The following is a 27,627-nucleotide window of genomic DNA, read 5'->3' as shown; positions in this document are numbered from 1 at the left end:
CCGCATTTCCGACGAGGGCATGTAATACTTATTTCGTCCACTTGGGGGAGCTCAGGTTACATGAGGAAAGCTTGGATTAAATCAAAGATCGTCTCTCCTTAGGAACCGGGGAATTTGTTGATTCATCCTTAAATTCAAGCTGGCGATTAAGAGTATAGTAAAACATCTTTGTCATCATTTCTAAAGGGATTTTGTAAGAAAGTATTATGAACACGCATTGATTACATTAGATGAAGGAGTGTCTTGCTGAAAATAAAAACACTGCACCAGTAACTTCTTTTCAGCACTAATATCAACAACAGATAGCAACAACAGTTAACATAACTACTCAAATAGAGGCAAACATATTCAGGTAACTTAAGATTTAATTAAATTTAATTAGATGCTTTGAGTCTTTCGGAGACTGCAGTCCTTTGTCATCCAAAGTTCAGTGTCTGGAACATGTCACACTTAGGTGAGACAAGGAGTATCCTTTTGATGTGGTAATAAACAAAGAATAAGGTCAGTTTCCACGGAAACGTGTGTGGTGGGGTAAGTTTTGATAGGCTGTTCAGGGAGATGCCAATGGCTGGTTCGTGTCCTTTTGTCAGTTTAACAGTCAGGCCCCGCGTTATCAGCTTCGGAATCAAAAAGGTGCCAGTTTTATGGTCGGGCTAGCACTTAGAGAAAGCAACTTTGACCCCTCCCCATCTTCTCTGGGGAGGAGAAAGGAATTTAGGGTAGCTCCAAATTTATTCAATGTGAAATGCACAAATCCACATCGTTGTTCACTACATTTGTATGTGTTTTGCATCACATAACGCACAGTGAACCAGTTCAGTTTTTGAGGCACCTTTTTGTTTACTTGAAAGGCTCCACAGCTCAAAAGAAAATTTGAAAATATTAGCCCCTGCGCCACATTCATGCTACATGAACAAATCTTTAGGGAGATTTGCATGATAAAAAAACACAACAAAGCCTCAAGGATCCATACCCTAAACTCAACAGGAAGTCAGCCTTTTTGACTTGAAAGAGCAATTTTAACCCATATTTCACCATTTACATGGTCCGTATTTAAACAAACTCCTCCTAGAGAATTAGTCCGATTTTTGCTGTGCAGTCTGTGACAATTAAAAGTTGTACAAACGGTGAGTTTCCATCCACGTGCCTGTGGCGTGGCATGGAAAATCTACAATTTGCCATGAAACAGGAAGTTGTTATAACTTAAGTGTACATGCTCTGTACATCTGCACCAAATTTTACACGTATCATGACAGTCCCGCTCTGAACACATCCACATGCCAATATTCACTCAAAGTCATAGCAAAACCTGCTGGCAACAAGAAATGACACGTTTTACACTGTGATGAACTACTTCTCGCAGGTTCGCCATATCAACTTCAAAACTATCCCACAAAACCATTAACACATTGGGCCAATCCCTGGCGCCCCCTGGTTGCGTGTCGAAGTGTCCTTGGGCAAGATACTGAACCCCGAATTACCCCTGTTCCACCAGTGTATGAATGTGTGTGAATGTTAGTTTCTGTTTGAGCACTTAGGCTCAGTGTGTGAATGCAGATGTAATGTAAAAGTGCTTTGAGTGGTCGAAAAGACTAGAAAGGCGCTATACAAATACGGAGCATTTACATTAATCCATGACGCTGGCATGGTGGTGAAGTTTCCCATGACACAGGAAGTTGTTGTAACTTTACTGTACATGCTCAGATCTGATTCAGATTTGATAAGAGTCCCACCCTGAACACATGTACATGCCAACATTCACCCATAGTCATAGCGCCACCTGCTGGCAACAGGAAGTGACCTTTAACGAAGCCGCCACCACGGCACGTTTGACCTACATGCACGAAATTCTGTGGCACATGTATCATGTCCAGACGTACATAAAAGCCTCTTGGAGCCATTGCCTAAACCAGGGGTTCTTAACCTTTCTGGCAGTCCGACCCCTTTCTGAAGTTGAAAATATTTAGCCTTAAACCAACCATCATTAAGATGAAGCCCCTGGACCAACTGGTAGGCTACTACTAGCGGTGTGTCCACTTTCTGAGCGTGCCTATGGGGTGGCATCCAAATTCGATGATTCGCTATGAAACAGGAAGTTGTAACTTCAGTGCTCACAACTGCACCAAACTTTACAAGTTTGATTACAGTCCTGCCCTGAACACGTTTACAAGCTAATATTCACTCATAGTGAAAAAGTGACTACTCCTAGGCTGTGATGAACCATTTCTTGCAGGTTGACCGTATCTACTTCAAACCTATCTCAGAAAACCCTTAACCTGTAGGGTTGTAACCTAAAGCTTGTGAGTTTTCCTTCAACGGCGTATCCATGGGTTGCTGAGATTCAAATCTCTGCAAACATTACTTTGTATTTGAGTTCCTTCTTTTTATGGTTTTGCGCCAGCAAATATTCAGAATTTCAAATTTGTTACTATTCTCCCAGTGTATTATCTTGTTTTCCGGGTTTGAAACCTTGTAAATGGTGATCTGAAAACTGGTACACATATGTTGGCAATAAGCTAATAAGTGGACCTTTATTGTTATTTATTACCATTATTGTTGTAGATCGTAATTACTTATACAAACAGTACCAAAAATATGGTATTTTTGTTTAAATACAATGAATTTCTTTTGAGCTCTGGCTCCTCTATTCTACTACATAAACACGGCCTGGTGTTTATGTGCTTGGCATGCAGAGTAACACAGCCATCTCCAACCATTCAACCATTTTGAAGTTATTCAAGTGATTAACAGGCTCCTTTTATTGCTCCTGCATTAGCCTGCTTTACTCTGACCTGATAAAAAGTGCATACTTCCTTTTCCTCTGGCAGTCTGGCCCTGTGTGACAAACAGTGGCGAGGACTGAAGGGGGAGGGGTGGCAGACAAAGAGGAAGAAGAGATTAGAGATACTGAGATGCACATGTAAACCCCTGCTGCATTCAAATCTGCCTTCCTGCTACCTTTGTGAAACCTAACCTAGATTGAAGAAAGGCCAAACTCCAGGAGCTCGGGGCTTCTCATCTGCTTGCAGGAGAACAAACTGTTCTCTTTCACTGGCCCATTCAACATGGCCGTGAACAAAAGAGACTTCACTGTGCCTTGTTTGGTCACAAGGCTGTATGCATCAGTCTCAGGCAGGATCTCAAGTTTTTGACTACATGTCAATCATGGAGAACAAATCTTTAAGACCTCAAAATGTTATCCACAGTCATTATCTACAGCAGTAAACAAAACTAGTCGGTAAAGTAGAGAAAACGCCTTCAGCTAGTAACTTGAGCTGCCAGTTGTTGAGCGTTGGCTCAGCTCTGAATGTGCACACTGTGGAGAGACTGGGACCAGGATGTTTTCCCATCAGTTTAGTGATTACCCAGTCTGCCAGGCATGTTGCACTCATGGGAACAGAAAACGCCTTTCACACCGATACGTAGGATTTCCAGTGAGAAAACACATCTGTAGCATTTCTCCAGTTTTCCATGAGAATTACATCAATCACTCATGTAGCTTTACAAAAGAAATATAAATATTTATTTTAAAAATATTACATATGTATGTATCATAAGCACAAGATGCTTTTTCACCATGTTTTTACAAAATAAAAAATATTTCCATCAAAGGTTGGCCTTTTTTCAAAACACAGTAAAATCCAAGGTAATCCCACCCACTTTGATTTTTTATCAACATACTGAGGAAATGGTAATGTCATATACACAATATCTGTTTGTGGACCTAGAGCGTGACAAATGCTTTTTTATCCTGTTTAGACAGCTAAAGATAGTGGTCTTGGTTAAATATTGAAAAGTCAACATGACATACGTTCACTATATTTAACCAAAACCACTTTCCTTCCTTAACTTTAACCAAAGTGTTTGTGGTGACAAAGTCTTTTTATTTCTTTCTTACTTTTTATGTCCACCCTCCACCCGACCACCACCCTGTGCAGTAAAAGAATGTCAAACTTCAGTCAACATAATCTCCACAGGAATTACATATACCCACTAAATATATTTGGCAAAACCATTCAGCCATAAATGTAACTTCTAAGAGACAGGGATTGTATGGCTAGAACTCACAAATTCCTAAGTCTAAGTCACAGTTGACTTAAACACATACCTCCTTTAAGATAGATGGAAATTCCAAAAAAGTCCTCTTTTTTGAGAGCAATGAATGTAAATGAACTCTACAAAAAACTCTTAAACAGTTCAGTGTTTAATATTTCTGAGGATCTAGTGACAGAAATGAGATATAAGATCCATAATTATGTTTTCAGTGGTGTATAAAGACCTTCCATAATGAACCATTATGTTTTTATTACCTTGGAATGAGACATTTCTATCTACAAACGGCGTTACAGAGCGCGTTTCATCACTACGTTCTTCTTCTTCTTCTTCTTGTAGAATTCTGTGTAGATGCTCATCACTACATTGAATACGCATGTAGTAAAAAAGTTTTTTTCCCCTCTTCAACAAATTCATCATGAAGCTACACACATGCTCAGAATAAAGCATGTGCTGCAGTGTTTGTGTTCCTGTGTTTGAGCTGCATCCATGAACCATCGGATGCAGTTTAATTTCCCCAGTATCTCAAGATACTGAGGTCATTTAGGGGAGTCACATTTTCTGACGGCTGATTCAGAGGTGTGTCAAGCAGGCTACAGACTCATTTTAATGTTGTTCAGAATTTTTCAAAGTAAAAGTTCTCAAATCAACGGAAAAAAAGCATTGCTGCAAACATTCGCGCACTTTTATTTTGCAGGCAAAACCACTAAAGAGGAGGTGGTTATGTGAGTTACTGTTGCTGACATGACTGAGATCTATTTCAGTACCGCTGTCAAAGCATGATAATCTGACCATGGGCCAGATATTATTGCTGGCACACAGTTTTGACAGTCCAAAATCACCAAGAAAACTAACTTGTTTTTCTTGTGAATGACGCAAAATTTATAATGGACTGTGGTGACAATGACAACGTTTCACACTCTTGGCTTACATTTTCCATGTTATCTGTCAGTGGCGAAGTCGCAATAATAAATGGTTTTACTGTATAATTAGGTAAATATAATTTCTTAATACTATGTCTACCTAAAGAAACCTCACTTCTTGAGTGGCAACTCTCTGCTGTCTCAGAAGAGACACCTTTTGTGCTGTGTCAGTCACCGTAGCTGTCCTACACTCTTAGAAGGGGGGAGGGGAGCGCAATTCGCAACCTCACCGCTAGATGTTACTAAATCTTACACACTAAACCTTTAAACCTCTCAGGCCTATATCATTCCCTTATTTTTCTTATGTCACATGACTAAATAGACTTAGTATATAAAGAAACCTAAAAGATTAACCTCATGTGGAATAAAATCACAAAACAACGATGTGATGTGAGGACAGAGACTGTTGTGCACACATCGTTACAGAGATTTGCCCCATCAACATCCCCGATCAAGCACTCAGCAGGTGGTCCATGTTCCGAGTCAAGATGGTCTCTGTTTTCCAAATGTCAGACTGTTTATTGTGAAGATGAAACTTTCATATTATCATCTGGTTTGTGCTGTTTACATTCATCCGAGATGCAAATTCAAAAAATGCACTGTGGAATGTTCGGGGTGTATACGTGTAGCCTATGTAAATAACTGTATATATTGTTTTATTTTATATGTTACCATATTTTAATATAGGCCTACACTTAACTATATGTTGCGTGTGTTGCATGAAGGGACTACAAATGTTTTCGTTATACAACCTTGTACTGACAAATAAACAAACAATTGTATCTTGTATCCTTGTATCTTGTATAACAGGTGACGAAGTTATGTACTGTAGGGTTAAAACACACAAAAAAGGATCTTACATAGACTAAGATATGCAGTTTCTTGTGTTGTTGCTATCTTCTCATAGCTGAACTTGAGGTCTGCTGAACATCTTGTGTTGTTCTCATGTGCACTACACCACATGCTCCAGTGCCCCAGGTCATTTCCTACCACACAGCGTTCTTCTATTATTCCTGCTTACCCCTGAACACAGCCCTTCCTCATTTCCTTGTTTCCCAGTTCATGGCCCCCAAAGTGCTCCTCAGACATATTGTTGGGACCCCCTGACCTGTAAAACAGTCAATGCATGAGTCTTTGTTGGCTCTTAAGGAAATTAAAGATTATCACTGAAGGGGGCGATGAATGAACAGTGGCTGAATGATGTAAGTGACTGACCCAATATAATTATATTTGCTGATTTTTCAAAGGAAAACACATACACAGACAGTTCTCCACTTTCAAGTCAAATGTGTAGACTAGATCACTGCCATGTTATATTTTATTGCTACTGTGTAGAATACTGCTGGTAAAAAGCACCTTATTAGTTTAAAGTGCTAGCAAACCACGTTATTGCGCTTATGTGTATATAGCAAAATAAAAGTGCGCAATACACTACTTTAGAATTCATTATTAAATTTTGCGCATAACAACGTATGATTTTCTTGCAATTAATCCATCCATCCATACATCCATCGTCAACCGCTTATCCTGCGTACAGGGTCGCGGGGGGCTGGAGCCAATCCCAGCTGACATCGGGCAAAAGGTGGGGTACACCCTGGACAGGTTGCCAGTCCATTGCAGGGCCACACAAAGACAAACAACCACTCACGCCTAAGGACAATTTAGGGTCACCAATCAACCTAGCTTGCATGTCTTTGGATGGTGGGAGGAAGCTGGAGCACCTGGAGAGAACCCACGCAAAAACAGGGAGAACATGCAAACACACAGAAAGGCCGGGGGAACTGGGGTTGGAACCCACTACCTTCTTGCTGTGAAGCAACAGTGCTAACCACTGCACCACCGCGCTGCCCCCTGCAAGTAATCACGCTTACAAATTTTAATCGCTGCCCAGCACTAGTAATAATGTCCAGTATAATAACAAACTAAGTATCCGTGTGTCAGACACTTAGAGGGAGGACTTTTAAAGTTTGATGGCCACAGGCAGGAATAATAATAATAATAATAATAATAATAATAATAATAATAATAATAATAATTATAATCTTAATTTGTAAAGCACTTTTCAAAAACAAGTTACAAAGTGCTTTAACAAGTGTAAAGACAATAATACCCAAAAGACAATAATACAAAAACAATACATGATAAAAGCAAGATAACATTGAAAAGACTAAAATACACGTTTAAGATAAATATAAAATTAGTAAAATAGAATAAAATAAAAGGGATAAAATAAAGTCAAATTAAATCGGGAAAGGCTCTCCTATAAAAGTACGTTTTAAGAAGGGACTTAAAAGAGTCCACTGACTCAGCAGACCTGATTTCCTCGGGCAGGCTGTTCCAGAGCTTCGGGGCCCTGACAGCCCCTTTAGTTTTCAGTCGAGACTCTGGAACAGACAACAGACCTCTGCCCGAGGATCTCAAGGTACGTGCTGGTGCTTATGGGACTAAATGGTCAGAAATATAACAAGGTGAGAGGCCATGAAGAGCTTTAAAAGTGATCAATAAAATTTTAAAGTCTTTTTGACCACTCAAAGCGCTTTTACACTACATCTGCATTCACCAGTCACACACATTCATACACTGAGCCTAAGTGCTCAAACGGAAACTAACATTCACACTCACTCATACACTGGCGGAATAGCCGCCAGGGGCAATTCGGGGTTCAGTATCTTGCCCAAGGACACTTCGACACGCAACCAGGGGGAGCCAGGGATTGAACCGCCGACCTTCCGATTAACGGCCAACCCGCTCTACCTCCTGAGCCACAGCCGCCCCTTTAAAATAGGGATAATGTGGTCATATTTCTTTGTTCTGGTTAAAAGCCTGGCAGCTGAGTTCTGGACAGTCTGGAATCGATCAGTAGATTTTTGGGTTAAACAAGTGAAAAGGCTGTTGCAATAATCCAGGCGTGAGATGAAGCCGTGTGGTCTCTGTGTCCTTAAAAGTTAACATAGATCAAATTTTTGCTATATTTCTAAGGTAATAAAAACATGATTGAACAAGCTTTGTGGTGTGCTGCTCAAAATTTAAATACTATCAAACCAAACACCAAGGTTCTTTGCAACAAGCTTAATGTGATTTACTAGGGAACCAGCAAATGGCAGTATTTGTTTTGCCATCTGCTGGGACCCAATGACCAGGATTTCAGTGTTGTTCAGCTGGAGGAAATTATTTGACATCCAATTCCAAAAGGCAGGTGGTAAGTGAACTCAGCATTCCAGGTTCTGTGGATCTGACAGGCAAGTACATTTTTGTGTCATCAGCATAAATATGAAAAGAAATACCATGTTTACTGATAATATGTCCAAGGGGAAGCAGATACAAGGAAAACAAAATGGGTCCTAAGACCTACCCCTGAGGCACACCATATTTAACTGGACAGAAGAAGACATAGTTGTTTACAGACACGCAAAACTTCCTATTTGACAGGTAGGATGAAAACCATTCTAGGGCAGTACCAGAGAGCCCCACCCAGTGCCTCAGTCTGTCTAACATGATGTTGTGATCAATGGTGTCAAAAGCAGCACTAAGGTCCAGGAGTACAAGGACTGAGCACATGCCATCATCAGCGGACATTAAAAGGTCATTAGTGACTTTAAGCAGAGAAATGTCAGTGCTGTTGTAATTCCTGAAACCAGATTGAAACTTTTCAAATAATTTGTTATTTTCCAGTACAGTGAGCAGCTGTTTGGACACAATTCTTTCTAGAATCTTCGCAATAAAAGGCAGTTTTGAAATTGGTCTCTTTTGTGGGAGGGAGGGATCTAAACCAGGTTTCTTTAAAAGTGGGTTCACGCAACCCGTTTTAAAATAACCAGGGACACAACCAGTAGATAGGGAGCTGTAAAAAACAGAGATCAAATGGGGCCCAACAGAATCATTACTTTCAGTAAAAACTTTGTAGGTATTACATCAAGTGGGCTGGAGGACACTCTCATTTGTGATACTGTTTTTAAGAGCTCAGACAAGTCGATGGGATAAAACTGGTTAAAACTCTCTTGTTGCTGGTGAGGGACCTCTGAGTAAGAGGCCGCGGGGGTAATAGAGGCTCTGATTGACACCACCTTATTGGTAAAATAAGATAAAAACATCATTACTTCCAGCTGAGGCACAAGGAGGGGCTGGGTTTACCAGCTGATCCACAGTCTTAAACAGAAACCTGGGATTGTGTTTATGTGTAGTAATGAGTTCAGAAAAATAATGTGTCCTCGCATCCTTAACCATGTTATTGTAGTTAATTAATAAATCCTTCAAACTGAGGTAATGGACTTGGAGACTTTTTTTTCCATCTGCACTCTGCTTTCCCGCATTCCCTTTTTAGGATGCAAATGCTGTCATTTATCCAGGGTTGCTTACTAGCTTTAGACGTAGGCCTAACCTTTAGAGGAGCAGTAATATTTAGTGACGACAAGCAGATTTGATTGAAGTGATCAACCAAATTGTTGGTGTTGGAATCAGACAGGTGTTGGCTTTGGCACTGAAAGGATGTGCAAAACTTTGAAACACTTTGTTCATTAAAGATGCGAGAACACACGGAGCTTGGTGAGGCGGCATGAGTAACAGGCGAATCGCAGCTAAAAACAATACATCTGTGGTCAGATATGGTCATGTCCACTAATCCCACAGAGGAAATGCTGACACCCAGGGTAAAAACCAAGTCCAGTGAATGACCACGGTTATGGGTTTGCCCTTTGACATGTTGTTTGAAGTTAAAAGAAGTGGTCCTATTTAAAAAGTCAGTTGCATTAACATTGGTGGGGTCATCAACATGAATATTAAAATGGCCACAAAGAATAATTCTGTCATAATTTAAAACCAGAGTAGATAAAAATTCAGGAAGTTCTGATAAAAATATGATAGGTTGCAGCCCTCCAAGTTTAAGAGTGAGAACTTCAAAGGAGTTAAAATCATCACAGCGTACTTGATGACATTTTAAATATTTCCTATACACGCTCACTAGCCCACCACCATGACCACTGACCCTCGGTTGACTAAAACAATCATATTGAGGCGGACACAGTTCAGCTAGCTGGCTGTAGTCATTCATTTGCAACCAGGATTCAGTTAAAAACATAAAATCTAGATTTGCAGACAAGATAAAATCATTTAAGATAAAAGTCTTACTTGACAGTGATCTCACATTGAAGAGAGGTATTTTAAATGCATTTGTTGTGGGTGCTGGAGTTGGTGCAGTTGTCCTAATCCTTATAAGATTACTATGATTTCTGTGTGGGATGTGCACATTTCGGTTTACTGGTCTATTCGTGATGATGACAGGACAGTCTTTGGAACAGCGCTGGTAGCAGACGGCTTTACATGCCAGCAGGTGGAGACAGTTGTTTGTGGCAGTGAGGCAGAGATCTGTTCAGTGACCAGTGGTGTGTCCAGGTGTGCTGCATGAATGATTAGTCATTCACGTAAGTCATGTGTGGAGGACCGCATCACATGCTGTATGTGAGCAGCTAACATTTCTGATATTAAAGTTATCGACATAGCACACACCGAGAGCCCTGCGGGCGGACTGGAGCCAGTTGGGGAGGCCAAGGAGTCTACTGAAGCGGCCAGCACCGCGACCAACTGTGGGAATGGGACCAGAGATAAAAATGGACTTTCCACACTGCTTTAAAACGTTAAAAAGATGGTTAAAATCTGATTTTGTCAGCTCAGACTGCTGAAGAACTGTGTCATTTCTTCCCACATGGACACTTCCTCAATCACTCTTGTGATGGAGGATGGGAGCGATGGCATCAGGTCCTGGAATTTTTTTTAAATGTCAGCCGTGGTGGCACCGGGGAAGCAGTGAGTGGTAGCGTTAAAGAAACGGATGTTTGTGGTTATGGAGTCACCAATTATTAGTGTGGTTGGGGAGAAAAGAGGACGAGGAGATGCCGGTTGTGTGGTTCCAGAGCAGGACTGAGCAGAATCTGCTTCAACACTGCGTGCGGACTGAGGATGGAGTGTGTGAGCTGCCGAGGGTTGTGTTGGAGTAGCAGTAACATACCTGAGAGAAGGGCTACCCGACGGTGCAGGGTAGAGACGGCCTCCGGAGCGTCTGAGCACAGCCTCCTTTAGGATCCTACGTCGGGAAGCGGAGGTTTTTCACCGATCACCGTTGGTCACCAGTGGAGGAGATGTAACAGTGTCGGCAGGCACTGTCCGCCGAAAGAGATCCGTATCAGGGAGACTTGAAGCCGCAGGTGCATCCGCTGGAGTGACCGGAGTGTCGTTAGACAGGGCTGCATAGCGGTTGGAGAGGCTGATGTGCGGAGGAGAGGCAGCCCCGTCCGAGCCTCTCTTGCAGCCACGGACCACCACTTCAGCCCAAGTTGACTGATGCTTCGGGGTCGAGCAGGAGGAAAGCCTAGGAAGGCCAGAGGGGTCCCATAGCACGGTGTCCTGGATGTTAACGGTTGCGCTAAGAAAAACAATCTGTTTGGCTTGTACTGAAGCCACATCCATAAAGCCAGTCAGCAGGGAATCTTTCTCTTTGAGTTCCTCTGAAAGTCGTCGGATGTCTTCCATAAGGTCAGCAATCTTTTTGTTCTCTTTCTTAAGGAGTGTGCGGTCCTCATGGGGAAGAGTTATCTCGGCTAGCATAACGTTAGTCACTTTGTTGTGATCAGTAGTGTTGATAGCGTTTTGACGGTCATCTAGCTTAAAATCCATGTCGGATGACTAAAATCCTTAACCCACATAAAACTTAAGTTAAAAACTTTTATAATATATATAAAATATATAAATATAAATATACTTAACCTTTATATTTTGACATATACATTTGTGAGTATCTGGAATATTACAGCTAGACAGTCAGAGGACACTATTGAGAGAAATTGTAGTACTCACACTGAAGTGTGAAAGTTGTGAGAACATGGATTTGGGGTAACACATATAAACATAGTTGAATTAGGACAACCCAGTGAGTTAATTTGCCCCGAAGGGACAGTAGGTTCAAACAATATGGAAAACAGACGATGAGCAGTGGTGCTCAAAACACTGCAAACAATACCTAAGTCCTGGAAAACATAAAGTGAGATTTTTGGCTAAACTGGATAATTCAGACAGGTACTACTTGTTCACTATAGTAATATCACCCATATCTTTTGCCTTTTCTTCCCCTCTTTTGTCTACTTTTTCTGTTTAGACCAATTTAACAATGCTTACCAATTCATGTTTTATTTATTCCAACTTTTGTGTTGCTCCACGGAGGAGGCAGCTAGAAGGAGAAAATACTGGCACACTGGCATCCTGGCTGTGGCTAAATCTGCGTCTGTCTACTGCAGAGGCTCTATACACAACCTGGAGGAGGAACTAGTATACATGAGTGTATTAGTGTAATATTAAAACATTAAATAAAGAGTGTTCAGTTACTGCTACTGTACTGTTAGTATAACAATAATATATATTAATTACTATATTCATTATAATTTCATATTATAGTATACTATTTTAACACTAGTTGAATATTAAATTCAGTTACAGCCATTTCATTTCTGGGGTTTTTAAATTTATTTAATCTTTGCAAGCAAAAGGCTCTACATTGGTTTCTTATTTGTTAATGCTAAGAACTAACTTGTCAAAAATCATATTGTTTAACATTTGAAAGTTGCTGTAGCACATCAAACTTTTATTAATGTTTAAGAAATTACCTTTAATTAAGGCTGTGATTGGTCGGTTAACGAAAACTGAAACTGACAAGCACTTCGCCTTTGTGAAAAGTTGAACATGTTGAACGACAAAAAGCACCAATATAGCAAACGTTAAATGACCAGCAATCCAATCCCAAACCTTCCTTATCTTCTCCCAGTTTCCCTCTGTCTTACCGCTTTAGCTGCTGACGACATCGCTCTGTCTCCGTCACAGAATGACCAGAGCACCATTTCTCTCAGTGCTCTACTGGTGAGTCCAACTATGTTTTGAAGGAGTAGCGGCGGGAAGGGGAGGGGGGTACGGTAGGTTGATGTCTTAAAAGTTACTGGCACACTGCATATAAATAATTTTTCTGATTGCAAGTAGGCCTATCTGTAGACGCACAGGCGAGAGCCCTGTGTGGGCGGGGATACTCATAGTGTCACCCACTTTTTCTGTTTAATTAAATCGCACACTTTCTGCGGTTATGTAATCACACATGACGACATCGCGATTGTGATTGCGATTAGATTTATCGTGTATGTATAATAATACCAGCTTTTCATTGCTTCAAAAATAGGGGAAAAAAGCAGGCAAAACAGGACACACATAACAGTGATGGCATCATAGTTCCCAAATGAAACCTCTTATTTTCATGATTAAGCATCACATTTCCAAGTCATTCATACTTCCATTAAGTTCCTTTTGACAAGAGAAACTTTTGTGTGTGAGTGTAGACAGGCCAAGTGGGGCTGAGGAGAGCCCAGACACAAGAATGAGTTCCTTTATTACAGGCTGACACTGATAGCAACACAGGAACACCATGCATATCAGTACATAGGCCTGCATTGAGACACGTTCACAGGCTCATAAGCCAAAAAAAATTAACTTCACACGGACATTTAGTGGACACTGTCTACAAGTTTGGTGCAAACAAAATAACTGATGTTTTCATCCAATGACTGTTTAAGGCCCAAAACAACTTAGTGGTAATCGGCTGATGAGTTCAAGCAACACTGTGGCAGATATGCAGCACTAACATTAGCCTGAAGACATATGCTGGTCTGACGTCTGAGACCTTGTGTCAACAGATGACCTGACAAACACATAAGACAAGAAGAGAAAACTCTGTCCCCTGCTGCATGAATAGTCAACATCAAAGTTGCAGCAGCAGCCAAGAGATATGCTGACTTTTAGTCCCTAGTATGGTTCAACCTCCAAAAACATTGGATCTTACATTTCCCATGATGCAGAAAAAGGTGCCTCTTTGTCAGACCCGACCTCTCTGGTAAAACCACACAAATCTTCGAACTCCATGTCTTTGGACATGTCCAATGCCACCTTTTTTAAATTCTTGTCATCTACTATATTTGTGCATGGAAACTACAGTATGGTTAGTTAGGGATACAAAGATTTTTTAACATAGATCAAACATTTTAAGCGTAGATTTGTTTTTAACACTCATGTAAATGCTCCGTATTTGTATAGCGCCTTTCTAGTCTTTTTGACCACTCAAAGCGCTTTTACACTACATTCACACACTGAGCGTAAGTGCTCAAACAGAGACTAATATTCACACACTGGCAGAACAGCCCCCAGGGGCAATTCGGTGTTCAGTATGTTGCCCAAGGACACTTCGACATGCAACCTGGGGGAGCTGGGACTGAACTGCCGACCTTCCAATTAACGGTCAACCTCTAGCTCTACCCCCTGTGCCACAGCCGCCCCAAAAGTATGCAGAAATAATTTGACTTTTACTTCCACAATTATGTAGTTGTGTAATGATACTATTTAATGGAACTGTTAAGAGGTATGGTCTCACTCCCGAAAAAAGCAATGGAAAAATTAATTCCTTTATGTAGTAACCTTAAAAATATATTGTTTTTAACTTACCACACAGTTGTTTGATTACCTTTGAAAACCCAATCCTAAACGGGCCATATGTCAAGAGCAATTTTCTAATGCTAAGTCCATGGCAGAAAGCCACCTGAAAAGGTCTGTTTTTTTGAAATTGCAGTAGACATAACTGCAACGCCATTCTGCACAGTTCGTCCACCAAACTACAATACATCAAAAACTTAGCTGCTTGTCGGCTAACCCACTCCTGCACCAGATCACATCAACTTAACTTCAATTTTATATGCACACCATTCATAGAAAGTTTATATACATGTCAACATTTATATACAAATATATATTTAAATTTAAGTTTGCCTACAGGGCTAACAGGTCAGTGGATGATGCAGTCAACTTGGGACTGCATCACATCCTGCAACACCTCGACTCTCCACGGACATATGCAAGGATCCTGTTTCTGTTCAACACCATCATCCCGGACATCCTCAGCACCAAACTCACCCAGCTCACTGTGCTGGATGTGATGTTCCCCAGCCTCACCTGCTACTTCCTGCCAGTCAGGAAGTTTGTGATCCACTGACAGGTGGAGGCTGGGGAACATCACATCCAGCACCCGGACTATCAACACTGGCGCCCCCCAGGGGTGTGTGCTCTCCCCACTGCTCTTCTCCCTCTACACCAACAACCGCATCTCGGGTGACCCATCTGTCAAACTCCTGTCTGCTGATGACACAACGGTCATCAGCCTCATCCGGGACAGTGATGAGTCGGCCTTCAGACGGGAGGTTGATCAGCTGGCTCTCTGGTGCGGTCAGAACAACCTGGAGCTTAACACGCTCAAAACTGTGGAGATGATCGTGGACTTGAGGAGCCCTACTCAACAGCCCTGTGTCTGCTGTGGAATCCTTCAGGTTTCTGGGATCCACTATATCCCAGGACCTGAAGTGGGAGCCCAACACTGACACCATCATCAAGAAGACCCAGCAGAGGATATACTTCCTGCGTCAGCTCAGGAAGCTCAACCTGCCTAAGGAGCTGCTGATCCAGTTCTACACAGCCATCATCCAGTCTGTTCTCTGCACCTCCATCACTGTCTGGTTTGGATCTGCCACCAAAAAGGACAAGGACAGACTACAACGGACAGTCAGGACTGCAGAAAATGATCATCAGTGCCAACCTGCCCTCCATTCAGGACTTGTAAATTTCCAGAGTCAGGAAACGGGCAGGAAACATCACTGCAGCTCCATCTCACCCCAGACACAACCTGTTCCAGCTCCTCCCCTCTGGTAGGCGCTACAGAGCACTGTACACCAGAACCAACAGACTCAGAAACAGTTTCTTCCTACAAGCCATCACTCTGATGAACAGCTGACTCTGACTCACAGTGTCAGGAACAGTTCCTGTGCAATAACCCAGTAACTCTAATCAGCCACCTGTTTACTGGCTAACACTTATTATTTATTCATCATTCTCTATTTCAGAGCTGTTCATATTGTATATTGTATATACTGTGTACCAAATCCACCTACCTCATGTACATAACACCTGCACATAATATTTATTTATTCCAACATTCTTTGCTCTCTTCATGTGTACATGTATGCTTGTATGTGTAGGTACCTGTATATCACGTCCACCTCCGACATGTATATAAAAATAATAATAATGGCAATAATAATTTTCTCCTACATCCTTTGCACTCTGCTCATTGCACTATTGTCTCAATCTGTCTGTCTGTTTTTGTTTATAGTGTGTGTATATATGTGTTCTCTATTCTGTAGCCTGTGTTTGATTTCATTATTGTATTATTGTATAAGTAAGCACATCGTGAGCAATGTACAATCCAGAGTCAAATTCCTTATATGTGTACACATACCTGGCAAATAAAGCTGATTCTGATAATATGTTTTGATCAATAAAATTATGAATATCAATAAAATTAATAATTAGTTAAAAATAACGGGGTACCACCCTGGAATCAGGGACCAACCACTGAACCTTGGATGCAGGGTCAAAAAGGGGTGTAAAATTGGCAATATTTAAGGTGAACAATGAAGGGTTGAATCCGAGCACAGACTGTCACAACCAGCTGTTATCACAACAAATGCACAAAAAAATCACAAACAACTCCCCTTTAAAGTGCAATTGAATTGATTTAACTTTAGCAACACTGATCAACAATGAATAATGTTTCAACTACAACAAGCATAAAGGCAGCATGCAAATGTGTGGCACATGTGGATGTGTATGTGCATGGGAGAGAATGACAGGGTTTTGAGAAAGAGAAAGCAACATGTCAGAAGTCGTTCAGTGAGTGGCTGCGTCACATGAGAATTTAAGATGGTGGACACGGAAAGTTAACACAAAGGAGAAGCAAGATGGAGGACACGACTCACACATCTGACAAGATGCCGTGGAGCAAAGATAAGTTATGCTACCACACAACCTATGCATTTAAGGTGTGTGTCTCTGCATAAAGTGTGTAGATGTACACTATATTGCCAAAAGTTTTACATTAAGTGTGAGCAAGGATGAGATAATCCTAAATTTTTCATCCGTTGCCACTGCCTAAGCCTAACATCTCCACACTGGACACCTCCTATTGTTACAATGATGTTGCCAGTCCGTCCACTAAGTGATCAGCCTGTGCCCCACACAGCGATGCCCCTCTTCCCTGGATCCAGATATTAATGCTCGGATGACCTGCAGTTACATTGGCCAAGATAAATCTGAGGCTATCCTCATTGCTTTTCCTGCCACAATTTGCAAAGTCTCCCATCTAAAGATGTCCATCCCTGGTTTTATTAAATCCTGTTGCTGACGTAAAAAATATTGATGTAACTTTAGAATCCACCCTTTGTTTAGACACACATTTCCAGGGGGGAAACCAGGATTTGAATTTAAACCAAATCTTGGTTTTGGTGTCGTTTCATTTTTTAGGCTTTTGTTTTTACATGTAGGTCTATCTTTGTTCACCCATGTTTAGAGGTACCACCACCACTGTTAGGATCCTTCGGTTGACAGACAAACAATGTTGAACAATGTGAACAATGTGACCTCAGAGAAAGAGGCCAGGGATGGGCAGTATTTATGATATTTATATTTCAAATACAACATTTTTGGATTTTGTAATTTGTATTTGGTAGGGTTAATAAAAATGGCCTTCTGTTGTATCAAAAATTTAGTGCTTTGTATTTTGTAGTTTAAAAATACTGTAAAATACTTTGAGAAGTCTACTTGATGACATCATAAAAATGCTGCCTCTGATTGGTTAAATTGCTCAGTAATTTTCCAAGACTTGTTGAGTTCAGAACAGCAACTTGACTGAGACCCAAAGAAGGTCATGGTTAGAAATGTGTAGGTTTCCAGATGTCTATCGATTTTTAGCAAAAATTGCTACAATTCAGATTAACACTTCCTGTTAAGTTTTGGTGTTTGTTTTAGTAGCCTAGCCTAAATCGATTTACGTGATGTTCTAGCTAACTATCTGACATATGTTAACTTGGGTTATGCATGGGTTGTGCACGAATAAAACAATATTAAAGCATTTTAGAGTTGAGCATACATTAAACTATTGGTTTCTTTAAAACTAACCTTATCTTACTTCTTCCATGGCAATGGCAGCGCGGGTAGACACAGCGACCAGTAGCTCCCTTAATTTTTTCTATATTTATTATGGAAACTCATCTAAGTATGATCACCTATGACAGAAATACATTAATCAATATTGGAAAGGAAAGTGCCGGGACTGGACTGAGTGCAACAGTTCTGGAAACGATAACTAGCAACATCAGAGAAAAAAGAGAGAAAAGCGAGCAGGGAAAAGAGTGACACAAAATTTGTTTGGAAAAAGGCTTTCCCTCTCCCCCGCCTACTCCTGTACATCATCAGTGACCTCATACATCAGCAAATGTGTTGATGATGTGTTGATCACTAAAACGATAAAATCATTTAAACAAGCTTACAGCACTGCCAGAGCGAGACTGAAAGATGGCATCCAGAAGGCAAAGTGGTTACATCAGCAGAAACTGGAGAGAGACCTCAACACCAACAGCACCAAAGATCAAAAACATCACAGGCTACCAAAGCAGGAGCTCCCCCATCATTTGTGAATCCACATTAACAGATGAACTTAACACCTTTTATGCTCGCTCTGATCTCCTCAACAAAGAGTCAGCTGTAAAGTCTACTCCACCTCCAGAGGACCGGCCCCTGTCAGTATCCACAGCAGATGTGAGGAGAGTCCTGCTGAGAGTGAATATAAGTAAATCAGCTGGGCCTGATAACATCGCTGGCCGTGTACAAAAACCTGTGCCAACCAGCTAATTGATGTTATCACAGATATTTTCAACATCTCACTGTCTCAGGAGAGGGTTCAGCCACCATCACTGCAGTACCTAAAAAGTCTGCAGTGTCTAGTCTGAACGACTACCGCCCTGTGGCTCTCACCCCCGTTCTGATGAAGTGCTTTGAGAAACTGGTTCTTCAGTACATAATGAACAACATCCCAGCCAGCCTGGACCCTCAGCAGTTTGCTTTCAGAACCAACAGATCCATAGAGGACGCCATCTCCACTGCCCTCCACTCAGCCCTCACACACCTTGAGAAAAACAACACCTACATCAGAATGCTGTTTGTGGATTTCAGCTCAGCATTCAAAACAATCTCCCCATGAAGCTGATCAGCAAACTCAGCACTCTGGGTTTAAATACCACACTCTGCAACTGGATATTGGACTTCCTCACAAACAGACCCCAGTCAGTTCGGATTGGCGGACTCACCTCCTCCACTCTAGTGCTCAACACGGGAGCCCGCCAGGGCTGTGTGCTCGGCCCCCTCCTGTTCCAGCTGTACACCCACGACTGCATCCCCCGACACGGAGAGGATTTCAAACAATGATGAGACTTCATATCGGGAGGAAATTCATAATCTTGTAGAGCGGTGCTCAGTGAACAAGGTACTGCTCAACGTCAGTAAAACTAAGGAGCTGATCATTGATTTTAGGAAAAAGGAGATAAAAACACACACTCTTGTCTACATCAGTAGAGCTGAGGTGGAGCAGGTGAACAGTTTCAGGTTCCTGGGAATCAGCATCACAGAGAACCTGACATGGTCGTCTCACATCTCCACGCTGGTGAAGAAAGCTCAGAAACGACTGTATATCTTGAGGAAGTTTAAGAAGGCCAAATTCCCACGCCAAGTTCTTGTCAGCTTTTACAGAGGAGCAACAGAAAGCAGACTGACTGGAAACATCACAAACTGGCATGGGATGTGCACGGCCCAGGACCGGAGGGCTCTGCTCAGAAGATCATTGGTACCTTCCGAGCATCAGTGTTATCGGTGAGGTGAGGTGTCTGCAGAGCCCAAAGGATACTAAAGGACAGTACCCACCCAGCCACAGCCTGTTCACCCTGCTGCCTTCTGGGAAGAGATATAGAAGTTTCTGCTGCCGCACCACCAGACTGCAGAGCAGGTTTTCCCCCCAAGCTATCAGCCTCTTAATCTCTTAATTCATCCTCAGCACTGCTCCACTTTTCACATTTTTATTTACAAAATTATGTGTTGATATTTATATCATAATAGGCTGTATATTAACATATTGGGAGAAAACCGGTAGTTTTATGTCAAATCAGACAATATAAATAAAATTTAATTGAATAGGAAATGTATGTATGTAACAAAAAATCTAACAAAAACCCATGGCAAGACACTGTGTTTTACTTGTGTAGTGTGTCTGACTGTTGGTGTAGTACAGTGCAGTAGTCAGTAATATGATACCATAGTCTGTTTTTCCTCTTGTAAGTTCAGAGTGCTTTCACAGAAAAGAGTCACACACACAAAGAAATAACTGTTCACAGACAGCAACAGCTGGAGACTTACCACTGGAGCAGTTGGAGCCCCCCCAGCCCGGCTCACACTGGCAGGTGTTGGGGGCCATACAACGGCCGTGAACACAGCTCTCTGCACAATGAGCTGGACATGGAGGAGACAGGAAGACTGGGATCAGTACAGTCACAAAGACTTTTAAAAAATATATCTGCAATAGAATTAGTTATGTAGGGGTAACAAAAGTTTCACTTTATACTTTCCCTTTAACAGAGCTGTATAATTGACGTAGCACTTGAATCTGACTCGTAAAATTTGGACTTGCAAATCTATTTGGGATGTGAAAATTGGCTTACTTGAGAATTCCATGTCTAAAGGCTTGACTTAATCCAAAAAAGGACCAGAACAGTAAAAAAAGGATCAGACTTTATTTATAACTTGACTGAACCGCTTTTAAACAATCATTGTTTTCTGCTCTAAACTAATTATTGTCAATTGATGTTTGGGCTCTTGTGTACAGAACTTCAGGACAAACTCAGAACACACATTTGACATATTAGTAAGTAAGTAAATAAAACCTACCCTCCAGTCATCAATGATGGTGTATCTGTTGAAAGTTTAAATATCTCTGCATAGAGTTTTATAAAATTCTGTGCACTTAAAAGTGTTCTTACGGGAGGTTTAATAGTGTGGTTTGGTAACCTGTCTGTCTTTGAACTGAAGCAAAATTTTTAAGCAAGCTTCAAATAATAATATAGCCGCAAGCGGCGATTCCCGGGTTCAAACCTTTTTTCACAATATCGCCATCAAAATTATTTCACACACGTGGTTCAATATTGTAATGAAACACATCCTGCAAGTTTAGTAACGATTGGACAGGCATTTTCTGATCAATAGCTTCATTTGTGTGATTCCACATCCAGTTATTGTGCATTTATAGCGCCTCGTAGTGGTTGATTTGAATGAGACTTGCAGTGTATGTGTGAGGTCCTTATCTAGACATATCCTGGAAGTTTTGTGTTGATTGGACAAACATTTTGTATTTTGTAGCCTGATTTGCGTTAGATCATCTGTAGTTTGATTGCATTTATAGCGCTCCCTGGTGTTCAATTTGAATGAAACTATCAGGGCGTGTTTCAGTTACTTATGATGACATATCCTGAGAGATTTGTGGTCATTGGAGAATGTGATTTATAGTGTAATTTGTGTGATGCTAAGCACCTTTCTTGTACTTGTAGCACCCCCTAGTGACATATGTACATCAAACTGTTCAGGTATATCTGGGACACCTATCTGAACATATCCTGTGAGTTTAGTGATGATTAGCCCTATACGGTTGCTGTTTTGTATTTATTTATGTCCAGAGCCACGCCCCTTTCGAAGTTCATTGGTCCATACTGTATCTTGAAAAGTAATTGAGATGCTTTATACAACTTTTAATTCCTTGAGGCTTTTTAGTAGAGCACATTGAGCTGCACCTGTGTGAGAAATTTCAAGTCAATCAGACTTACGGTGTGAGGAGCGTGGCCTTTCAAAGATTGCATTTTTAAGCCGCATTTACAGCACGATTGAGTTCATATTTCTATGGAAGCTGATGCACACCATTTCTAGTAATTCCTCCAAGTTTCATGTTTTTAGCTCATTCCAGCTCACGGGAATTTGAGCCGGCGCGGCAGACAACAAATAATAATAACTAAAACAGACATAGACGTACATGTTGAAGAGGTGCCACTGTATGAAAATGCACTGGAGGCATGATGACAGTACATTCCTTGAACACTTGGATGAACACTTGGATCAAAACTAACAGTTTTTTTAAAAATGTAAATGCTCCGCACTTGTATAGCGCCTTTCTAGTCTTTTTGACCACTCAAAGCGCTTTTACAGTACATCCACCAGTCATACACATTCATACACTGAGCCTAAGTGCTCAAACGGAAACTAACATTTATATTCATACACTGGGCAAATCGGGGTTCAGTATCTTGCCCAAGGACACTTCGACACGCAACCAGGGGGAGCCAGGGATTGAACCGCCGACCTTCCGATTAACGGCCAACCCGCTCTACCTCCTGAGCCACAGCCGCTCAGCAAAACAAAACAGAATAATAGGAGTGGTGTTGTATAATAATGGTACAATAAATCTAATATTCACTCTCCTTTTAGCTTTGTTTTGGTCTCCACCGACTACTGAGAAACATAATCTGGCTCTTTGCGATTTGTCACAGCTTTTTCACGGAAAATCTCAATATCTTGTGTCAGTGAACATCACACTTTCAAATAAACTAGGCTTGGCAGTATTATTTAAAATTCTAATGTGTAGGAGGCAAACTCCATCAAAAGAAAATGTACTAAATATAACCTTACTGGAACTGAATAATTTCCAATCTGTCTCCCATCTGGAAAGGCTGTGTGCCAGGATTATCTAGCAAATCTTCTTTCCTGTAGGGTTTTGTTGAGGAGCTCAGAGAGATTCTCAGAGCTGCATGTGATAGATGCTCAAACAACAGAGGCTATTCACACCAAAATAAATTCCCCTCTGAAGTCCCGGGGCACAAAACAGACCCTGCATGAATCAAACTGTGTTCTCTATCCCAGCACACAGATATTATGATATTTATTTTTTTTAATCACCAGCTACTTCCACTAGCGGGGTGTGATTTTACGATATGAGATTGTGGACGATTAAAATGCCTCCACGATCTACCTTTTCAAAGAGATTGTTAATATGTTGTGCTACAGTGCACAATCTATCAGTTTAGTTCTGTGGCTACACACGCAGTTGACAGCTGCTCTGTCAACACTGCAAGTCAGCTGTCTCAATTACCGTGTCCTCCACTGTCTTCTGAATGAAGTGTGCACTGTGATTGCTCGGCTGGGTAGCCTCGCAATGCCTCCGAGCCGACAGGAAGTGCCCCGTACTTTGTAGTAACTTTTCAAAAAGTCAACACAGTGGACGCTGTAGCGCTACTGCCGCTAGCATTTGGGGGTGTAATTGCAGAAGGATGGAGAAATTGACGCACAAGTATAAATGCCTGGCCTACGGCATAGCTACGCACATAGACCCTATGCAGGAGTATAAATCAAGCTTAACCGTGGCTAACTAGCTGCAGTTATCTAGTTACCTCAGTTAGCCAGCCTAGTGGTCATAGCTGATTCAGCACAGACTGGGAGCTCTGAGCACCTGGGGAGTGTATTGTGTTTAACGTTACACCTCTACTCAAGCACTGGAGGTTTTCAGGCCAGGATAACGAACGGCACCTGATTTGGCACCAGAACCGGAGCCTCCCATTGATCACTGGATGAACAGGACCAAACACAGAGACCAACAGGGAATACCGAGGTGATTTACAAAGTTTCTTAATGAACTGATACATTTACTTTTTATGTTAACTATGTTAACTGTATCTGTCTGTATCTGTAGCTATTTAGCTCGGTTAGCTGCGCTGCTAGCTGTCCTATTAGCTGAGTCAGACCCGTGGTGCCAGGAGCCAACTTTGCAAGATAACCACCTTGGTCCTGTTTTCCATGTTGTGAAACTGGCCTCTGTCGGTCTCGGAGGCTGTGTTGGGTCCTGGTCCGGCTGCAGTGTTCACTGAACGCTAAACCAGTCCCACACTGAGACTGCATGACAGGGTGAGGGCATAAGGTACATTCAGTCCCTCCCTGTCTTTGTGTTTTTATGCAGAAGCTTTACTTTAACTTCCTAAAAATCAACGAGTATGAATCGTGATAAGATTGTGAATTTTGATCCTGCCTGAAATAAAACGTGATATGATATTTTTGCCATATTACCCACCCCTAACTTCCACCTAATAATGTAGCGCCTCAACGGGGGCGGTACCCCCGGAGATTCGGCGGAGATTCTGAATGTGCAGAAGGTTTTGAACATGAGCAGATAAGTTTGTGTTTCCCAATGTATTTGTGCCGGCCCACCACAAACATAACACTGACTGCCACATATTGATTTAAAATTCTTTTACTAGGCCTATTTAAAATTGTATTTGATTGCAGAGCTGCAATATATTCAGTATTCGCACAGCACATCCTCTCGCTCGCCCCTCTCTCTCTCTCTCTCTCTCTCTCCCTCATGAACACAGCTGCACAAATCAGTCCAACACAACACTGTCAATGTCGGAGACCCAGCTTAAAAAAAAGTTATTAGCAAGCATGTAAGGAGCCTAACTAATAAGGAGAGCTAAGTTAATGTTAGAATATAGCTGGTAGTCAATATCGACTGCACCCCCCAGAAATTTTCACCAGAATGTACCCCCATACCACTTATTAAGTGTCGCATCCAAGAAAACAGTCTCTGGCTTCACACAGTTTCTGGGAGGAACATTATTAATGAAAAATAATAAATTTTCACATGGCTTTTTTGTTACCTGGGAAAGTAATTAATATGTTTGTCATTCAATTATGTGTTTTTTTCCATGTTTTTAATAACAATATTAACAATAACAATAAAAAGACATCTTTGATGTAGGCGGTAAGGGACCTGGATAATGGCTAGGGGGGCGCTGGCCCAAAAAAGATTGAGAACCACTGAAATAATGTAAAGCTGTTGATACACTGGACAACTTTTTGAGCAATGTTGCTGGGCAATCTTGCTAGTGGCAAGTCCGACTAGGTTTTGAACGGATAGCGGCGGTGCGGGGTGGGTGGCGGAGTGGTGGGGGAAGGGGATTACGGTAGTAATCTTTACTCATTACCACTGACGCCAACGTTGCCCTGCACGATTGCTCTAAAAGTTGCTCTGTGTATCATCAGCTTAGCTTGCTTTTACTGTTGCTCAGGAGCGTTTCCAGGCTCTAGAAACATCCAGCCCAGAAATCTTTTATGTTTTCACCTGTTGTATTTTTCTGCACCAACTTATTGAGGAAATGTCGTTATTTTTATAAAAGGAAACACAAAATTCAGGTGACAATTCTCCTATAGATCAACTTTACTCATTTAATTTCATCCCTGCTGAGTCTACATACTTTCAAGCGTGTCTGAAGTAGAATGTGCATGTGGCATCTTTTCACCTCAATGATAAATTGGCTTAATTAATTTGAATTCAGTTAGAAACTCCTTTTTACAGCTCCTTGTTCAGCAGCTTTTCTGGTCATGTTCAAAACTTTCTGCACATTAATAATCCCATCTGGGATTGTACTCGATGAGACGAGCGCGCTGCTCTTCATCAGAGATAGAAATTGAAAACACTTGTGATCAGACAGAAATCTCGCAACAAAAATGTTCACTTCAGCACCTCTGATAAAGTGCAGCTCACAGTCGCTTCAGAGGGAATTAATTACGGTCAAACAGAGCGACAGATGTCGGTGTCATGGTCAGGTGGGTTGTGTTATTCTCAAATACACTGACTAGACACTGACCGACAACATTTATATCGCTGAAAAGCCCTGAAGCTGTCAGCAATGCGCTCTCTCACTTTCTCTCTAAACGTAGGCAAGCAGTAACGGGGGGTCATGTTACGTGAACTTCAAATAAAATGTAGCAGTATTATTGTGAGTGGCCTGCGTTCTTTGAGGACCTGCGAGACATGCTGCATCATGTTGTTGTTGAATTATATTCGGGGCTACAGTCAAAACCCCCCAAAAATTGACCTGGCAATGCCGATGCAGCTGAACAGTTGTTCTTCCACTGGTCACTTCTGTCAAGTGGTCAGCTGAACCATATTTCCTAGTTTCCTTAGCATACAGAACCAGTATATAGTCATATGTTGCCCCAAAATATCCCGCAGGGTTGAGGTGTGGTGACTGAAAGCTATAGCATATGATTCAAATCATTGTCTTACTCAAAGAATTAAGTGATCTGCATTCTGCATTTTGTTACTCCACTCATTTATACAGGTGTTTCCCTTTTAAATTTGTCACATCTGTGTGTCACAAAATGACAAATGTTTGCAAAATCACATTTTAAGTACCTCTTCTGCCTCCTCTGTTTTAAACGAGAACTTCAATAACCCACGTACAAAATTCAAGTCCCCATAATGTAAATCATTACTTTTTAGGGTAATGACCACCGAAGTCAGGGAAGTCACGCGCACGTCAGATACTCACGAGCACAGATCTCTCCATTCTCGAAGAAGCCTGGGCAGCACTGGGACTTTCTCCTATACATGGTCTTCTCTCCTCTACGATAAGCTGTGCGATAGCTCACCCTGCACACAGGACAGAGTTTCATCATTTTATCGCATTATATGAAATTTGGAGTGGAGTGTCTATTATGGAACCAGCTATCGTTAATCTTTTAACTCTGTCTTGATAAAGACCCTGTGAGGCCAAAACCATTCTGGGTTATAAATCATAAATCATGCATAATTAAGTCAAGTGTTTTAATACACAGCACCTTTAAAACTGGAACTAAAATAGAATATAGTATGCAACAGTAGCTCATCACCTTGCTCTACTCTGTGTATCCTGTTTCTGCACTGTGTATCAACCCCACTTCCTGAAATGGTAAATGGTGTGTATTTATATTGTCTTTCCAACCACTCAAAGCATTTTACACTACATCACGTTAGTCAGAAACAAAAACTCATTCATTCACACAGCCATCTGGAGCAATTTGGCATTCAGTAGCTTGCCAAAGTGCAAGAGCCGGGGATCAAACCACCAACAGTCTGATAAGCAGACGACTGCTCTACCCACTGAGCCACAGCGGCCCATATTGGTTGGCTCAGTTCACCTCAGTGTCATGCTCTCAAAAATTTAACATTTCCAGGTTTCAGGATTAAAATATGTGTAAAGCTTGAAAATATACACTCATTGGCCACTTTAAAATCATATGCAGCCGAATACAACAGCTAAGCTATACAAACTACCTTTACAAATATAATAATGTTCAGTTTTGATTGAAAAAAATGAATAAAGAAACAATTACTAAAATAACGAACAATGAAAATAATAATAATTTGGAAATCAGGAAATATATTTTGCTGCAATGATTTGGCATTTCTCTCTCTCTCTCTCTCTCTCTCTCTCTCTCTCTCTCTCTCATTTGGTCCTCACCTGTGTCTGGTGCACTTGAACCAGTTAAGGATGTCGGTGCAGCTGGTGTAATAAATCTGATCATAAGGATGGGCGTACGACTCCTGCACTGTCACTGAGTAACTAAAGCACAGGAAGAAAGAGAGAACAGAGCAGAATCATTGTCAGTGCAGGAACTTCATATGCATGACATCTTACCAACCAAATTTATAATTATTATTATTATTATAATTATATAAACATGGGTGTAGGTGTGAATGTGTATTACTAATGTACTCCTTCCTTTTGAGGATAAAACTCTAGTCCCCCTAATAGAGTGTGTGTGCGGATTATAAAACCCATATTCT

At 41.3% G+C, this 27,627-nt stretch overlaps 1 protein-coding gene across 1 annotated transcript in view; it reads right to left on the bottom strand.

Moving 5' to 3' along the window:
- The window catches only part of megf10 (multiple EGF-like-domains 10), a 91,972-nt gene that overhangs the window by 44,498 nt on the left and 19,847 nt on the right, over positions 1 to 27,627 (bottom strand). Inside the window, exons 3-5 of the mRNA XM_046066309.1 lie at positions 27,302 to 27,403; positions 26,351 to 26,451; positions 20,343 to 20,435 (exon numbers count right to left, since the gene is read on the bottom strand). Of these exons, the coding sequence (XP_045922265.1) occupies positions 20,343 to 20,435; positions 26,351 to 26,451; positions 27,302 to 27,403 (296 nt within the window). The remainder of the gene's footprint in view (positions 1 to 20,342; positions 20,436 to 26,350; positions 26,452 to 27,301; positions 27,404 to 27,627) is intronic.

Source organism: Micropterus dolomieu, linkage group LG13, assembly GCF_021292245.1.
Source record: "Micropterus dolomieu isolate WLL.071019.BEF.003 ecotype Adirondacks linkage group LG13, ASM2129224v1, whole genome shotgun sequence".
Lineage (NCBI taxonomy): Eukaryota > Metazoa > Chordata > Actinopteri > Centrarchiformes > Centrarchidae > Micropterus > Micropterus dolomieu.
Note: the sequence above shows the minus strand (reverse complement) of the source record. Positions and strands in the feature narration are given on the sequence as shown.